The sequence below is a fragment of the Eubalaena glacialis genome, chromosome 12, assembly GCF_028564815.1.
Source record: "Eubalaena glacialis isolate mEubGla1 chromosome 12, mEubGla1.1.hap2.+ XY, whole genome shotgun sequence".
NCBI lineage: Eukaryota > Metazoa > Chordata > Mammalia > Artiodactyla > Balaenidae > Eubalaena > Eubalaena glacialis.
This window is the reverse complement of record NC_083727.1, coordinates 12,668,569-12,674,568: the sequence shown is the minus strand read 5'-3', so window position 1 is coordinate 12,674,568 and position 6,000 is coordinate 12,668,569. Positions and strand designations below refer to the sequence as shown.

Below are 6,000 nucleotides of genomic sequence, written 5' to 3'. Positions count from 1 at the left end.
TCATACATCTTGTAATATAATCATGCTAGAGCATTTACATATGAAAATAATGATTTCATTACAAAATATTTATATATGTATATTTGTTTATATTCAGTTAGGACATTATATTGATGGGGATGTATAGAGGTCATTTATATTACCTATTAATTTCATTTTGGAACAGCAAATGGGGATGATGCTTTTATGTATGAAAGAAGGTTTTATCATCCATGAATTTCATTTGATGATTGTGGTGATATTATAAAATATTTACTATAAAAAAGGGTTAGTGTTGAGTTGGGTCTGGTAGTAATCAAAAATCACTGTTTCAAAGGATCATGTCAAAAAGTGTCATTCTACATCTTCATATGTTCACACATGTCTACCATTAAACCTGGATTATTACTGAGGCAAGCAGTTTCCATTAACTTCTAAGAAATTAGTATTAAACTATTAATTATATATGTCAACAGTAAAGATACATAGAAACTTCTTTAAGCAGCAATCTATTTCTCAAACACATTTCAGGAGAAAATCCCAAATAAAAATAAAAATGAAGCTGTGGAGGCTGATTGAAGGTAGAGAACCCAGAAACTTCTGTGGCCTCCCCTTCGGACTTCAGGGAACAATCTGAAAAACACTGATTGGGCACAGGTATTGTACTTGAGATGGGCACTGAAAATTCATTTGAGGATGGTCATTTGATCACAAAGGACATTTACTCCACAGAAAAGGGGCTGACCTCCAGCTAAGACCTCCAAAACCACTAAACTCATTACTCAGGGGATCTGAGAGTGATCTGGAGGTGAGAGGAAGAGTTGCCACTCCATTTTCTGGGCCACGCTAACAGTCAAAGGGCGAGGGCTGGCTCTCCCCCTTTTCCAAAGTCCCTCCTAGTCATCAGTGTCCTGTTACCAGACTTCCCCGCCCCTGCTCTGCCCTTATACTGTATTGTCAAGCACCCAATGAATCACGCATTCCAAGTCTCTTCTTTCCTCCACTGGCCAAACCCCTTTTCACCCCCCATGAAACAACTATATCTTCACTGCAGTTCCCTTGGGGGTTGGTTGACAGGAAAACAGCCTGACTGAATTCATTCACACTAATATGTGAGTGGTTGCCAGCTCCCTTAACCCCACTAGAGGCTTTTTTTTTTTTTAATTTTTTGGCCGCACTGCGCAGCATGTGGGATCTTTGTTCCCCGACCAGGGATTGAACTTGCATCCCCTGCATTGGAAGCGTGGAGTCTTAACCACTGGACCACCAGGGAAGTCCCACCAGAGGCATTTTAAAACGAAGATGTTTAACTCCAAGGAATCTCCAATTTCAGGCAGTTCAGCAAAGTAGACAATTCAAGGGGTGAGGGGAAAATATTTTTGAATAGGAGATACCACCTTTGCCCAGGGATATAGCTCAGAAAATTCCCCGAATGTAATTTTACTTTACACACGCTCCCTCAACGCCCCCATTGCTAATCCATAAAATCCTAAAATGGTTGGGAGGGTTTATTTTGTTTTTTTAACAATAGTGCCCACAGTGGCAACAGCCAAGGTGGTCACTGGTAAACCTGAAAACATCTTGAACACTTTTTTCGTTAGCTTCATTTAGGACACAAAACAGAAATATATCAATTACATGTGACTAAGAGTAAGAAAAATATACAACTATATTTAAAACACTTAAATTAACAAGATAGTACTTTTCCATTCTAGCAAAATATCATACATTCAGTTTAAACAAGAGTTAATATCCAGACACACTTTTCCAAAATACCTGATGCTAGTTGAAAATGAGTGACCGTAAGATTTTCCAAGAGATTTCTAATTAGCAAAATGTGTACAATTTTGAAAAACTGTCCATTCTTTTCTAGAAGATAGTCATTGAACAGGTCAAAATGCAAACTGATGTCTCTCTCATAAACCTAAGTATGGTTGCTTCATTTTTCTCAATGATACTTTGGCTGTCAGCAAATCTTATAGCTTCTTTTCCCTTAAAGACAATAATATACAACACCCTTCACAAATAACCATAAACTTCTTTGTGTGTAGTGAGCCCTATCTAAACATTTTCACGTGTTTCTGTATTAATTGACTTACACTGAGACTGTTATGAAAAGGGCATTAACTAAGTGTAACTGGCCTACACTCAAACCTCTGCTCTGAAAGAGCATCAGATGCTTCCCACGTGTTATTTCAAAGTCAAAGCTGCTACACTTACACATGTGGTATGTAGCTTGAAAAATCAAAACAAAACTGTTTTCTCCACTGGCTTTTTCAGGTGAAGAAGTTGGACCAAAACCCAACACATCTGTGTGACAGTGGCCACCAACTGTAGTCCCACCCCCCTAAAAAGAACAATGGCCCAGTTCCTCACAATGACCGTAACATTCCTGGCCAAGGCTCTGGTTTAGAGAGTGTGTCTCCGTGTCCTGACTCTTAAGGAAGCAAAAAAAAAGCGGACTCTCCCCATTTCTCTCCTTTGGCCTCCATAAGCCAGCATCTAAGATTCTCTGGATTTGTTCCCATCCAATGACTTCAAAATTCCAAGTGCAGTATACAACTTTCCAAAAAAAAGAAAAAAGAAAACCCACGAAATCGCATAAGGTTGCTGCATAATACTGTGGATGAAAATCAGAACAAGTTGCTGACTGAGGAAGCAAGGCACTTGGTAGCAGGAGACAGGGAGGGTCCCGGGAATGCAGGGCTCAGTGAGTCAACAGTTTCAGGCGAGTAAACCAGCTGACCAGCAGGGATGGTTCTGGAGAAGAGGACTTGGCTGCCGAGGAGCTGGCTTTCTTTTTGGTCCCTTCCTCCGAGAATGGAATCGTGGCGCTGTTGTGGAGATCTGAACTGATGTAGCACCTGCTGCCTCGGATGTAGTCTGCACCTCGGACCAGCTGCCTCTCGGTCGTGGGCCTTGAGAAACGGTATGTGGGGGATGACCTTTCTTCGATGATCGGAGAGATCCGCTCATTACTGAAATACCGGCAAAGGCCGTCCTCACCTGTTTTCAGACAAAGCCCACAAGTAGTCTGTTAAAATACCCATCCTCTGCACGGCGCTGCCTCTGAAGGTGGCAGCACACCCTGCATTCCTCCCAGGGATGGGCTACCAGGCCCCCCAGGCGGCCAGGCCCACACCACTGGGTGTTGAGAAAGCAGAAACGGAAGAGGTAGGCGCACACTTCAGGCTGCTTTTCCATCTGAGAGGTAACACAGGGGCAGAGCAGAATCAGAGAGCCCGCACTTTTTAATCAGTGTAGAATTTTCATAATTTCACTTGAAATCAAAAAACCAAAGAGAGAAAATCTTATAATTCTATCACTCCTTCCACATCTGTCCTTGCTCAATGCCTGCAGCCCAGAGCACGTGCCCCTGGAACGGTGGTTCTTATTCCCGAGCATCCCTAAAGAGCCTTTAGGAGGTGGGATGCCTTTGGTTATCACTCTGAATGCAGGGCAGGCACTCTTCACCTTTAATGGATGGGGTTCAAAGATTTTAATGCTCTGCAAGGCTTGGGACATTTCTGGAGAAGGAAGAATGACCCCACCCTAAAAGTCAGTAGACCCCCTGGGATGGGGAGCAGGGGAGTAAGAAACTGAATAGAAACATAAAATGCAGGGCACCCTGGCAACATGTAGCATTCTTTTGACCCAGAAATTCCACTTTTAAAAACGTACGAAGAACTACGTACAAGATGCTTATCGAAGCAATATTAACAATTGGGGGGGAAAACACAGATAACCTAAACGCTCAACCATAGCGGACTGAATAAAGAGGTGCTATTGCCATAAGATGGATTACTAATGCAGCTATTACCAAAAATACACCTGTTAACGTTCCCCTTTCATAGTATTACTGAATATCTATCTATTCCATTCTGCACATTTTTCTAAGCGTATAATACATAAATATAGGAACAACTAGAAGATACACGAAACATTCAGTGATTATTTCTAGGTGGGGGAAGCAGATTACAGATTAGTTTTCTCGTACCTTCTAGAGGTTTTCCAACAATTTGTTTTGTTTCTGTAATCAAAGGGGAAAAGTTACGTTAAAAAGTGCCCATTGGCAAAAAGCCACATTTTGTAGGAGTCTATTTATATGAAATGCCTTGAAAAAGTAAATCCAGAGACAGAAAGTAGATTTTCAGGGCTTCCCTGGTGGCGCAGTGGTTAAGAATCCACCTGCCAATGCAGGGGATGTGGGTTCGAGCCCTGGTCCAGGAAGATCCCACATGCCGCAGAGCAACTAAGCCCGTGCGCCACAACGACTGAGACTGCGCTCTAGAGCCCGCGAGCCACAACTACTGAGCCCACGTGCCACAACTACTGCGTGCCTAGAGCCTGCTCTCCACAACAAGAGAAGCCACCAAAATGAGAAGCCCGCGCACCGCAACCAAGAGTAGCCCCTGCTCGCCACAACTAGAGAAAGCCCGCGCGCAGCAACAAAGACCCCACGCAGCCAAAAATAAATAAGTAAACAAATTTATTAAAAAAAAAAAAAAAAAGAAAGTAGATTTTTGGTTGCCAGGAGCTGAAGGAGGAGGGAATGAGGAATGACTGCTTACAGGGGTTTCTTGTTGAAGTGACAGAATATTCTGGAATTAGCACAACTCTATGAATATACTAAAAACTACTGAATCGTACATTTTAACAGCGTGAGCTTTATGGTATGCGAGTTGTCTCTCAAAAAAGCTATTATTTTTTTTAATTGCCCATTATGCAGGTACCTGTCTTTCTAAAATGATAACACCAAAAAAATGTGGAAGGTGGGATGGAGGTCAAGTATCTTTCCATTTTCCCGACCTCACACTCCCCACCCATACACCCCATATCTCAACCTTAAAGGAAATAAAAGTCTAAATCGGGGACTTCAAATGCTAAAAAGAATGGCAAAGAAGATGTGGACATTTCTAAATCTAAACAAAGAACTGCCCTGCCCCCTGCTGTCTGCTCCACAGATTTTCGCGTCAACTAAGGGTATCTTGGACCTTAGAAGGCAACTTCTTCCTTTTCCAATTTAGTGTAATCCAGGTGATTCGGGTACTTAGGTGACAAACTTTACCAAGTCGCAGGGAAATGTCAGGGGTTGATCACTATGGAAGTTAGGCCTCCAGAACTTTTCTCTTCTTCCTTTTACAATCTAAGGCCTACTGTTCTCTAACTTTTCACCAGCTCTTTGTTTCAGCACCGCAAAAGCAATGTTACGATGCCCTGACAATCGAATGTAATCTGGCCAAAAATAAGACTATTTATAAACATTTTCCTCAAAAGACAAGTGTTATCACCTGTAACTTTGATTACAGGGTAAATTAAACACAAGTTTCTTTTCCAATAGTAGTTACTCTCTAACACAAGAAGGATTGGGGAGAAAAACACCCATGTCTGTTGGTCAAAAATCAAACAGATTCCAATAATAATAGTCATAAAATTGACGATGAGATTGTTTAACGAATAGTGTATTTCTATGTGTTTAGAAATTGGACCATCAGTGTCTACAGCCTTTTTAAAGCACACAGTACTATTAAGGAGATTTACAATCACTACCTAGGAATATATAATTCTGCCATTCTACACATAGATAGGACCTTAGAGGCCTTCAGCACCCCGTGATTTTGCAGATGAGAAGATGATTTTATGGTCATTAGAGCACAAAAGGGCTGAAACGAGGGCCTGGGCTTTGGACTCCAGGTTTGGTGCTTTTCAGTTTGCTTAGATTAAACTTACTTTTCCTCCCATGACTTCGAGGTCTAGCAAAAGGGTCCACAATCCCCATCCAGCTCGCGTCCGCAGGCATGGACAAAGGCCGGGGCTTGCCTTCAGAAGGAGGGGAATGAAAACGGAAAAGTTGACAGAGTGTTTGGACTTTCGAGAATCCTTCCCTTTATTTAGAACTAGACCCTCCCCCACCCTGACATCACACTCACTTCAGCAGAAGCAAAATAACATAGTTTAAAAATAAGAAAAGTATTTTAAAGCACTGTATTTCCACAGCAAACCATTAGGACAGAGGCATGC

At 42.0% G+C, this 6,000-nt stretch overlaps 1 protein-coding gene across 2 annotated transcripts in view; it reads right to left on the bottom strand.

The window, feature by feature from the left end:
* Nucleotides 1-471: 471 nt before the first annotated feature.
* Nucleotides 472-6,000, bottom strand: part of CNKSR3 (CNKSR family member 3) — a 100,040-nt gene continuing 94,511 nt past the window's right edge. The window contains exons 11-12 of one of the 2 annotated variants that reach the window (XM_061206997.1): nt 5,710-5,799; nt 472-2,985 (exon numbers count right to left, since the gene is read on the bottom strand). In XM_061206997.1, the coding sequence (XP_061062980.1) occupies nt 2,687-2,985; nt 5,710-5,799 (389 nt within the window). In that variant the 3' untranslated portion in view covers nt 472-2,686. The remainder of the gene's footprint in view (nt 2,986-5,709; nt 5,800-6,000) is intronic. The other variant, XM_061206996.1, reaches the window with a different exon arrangement.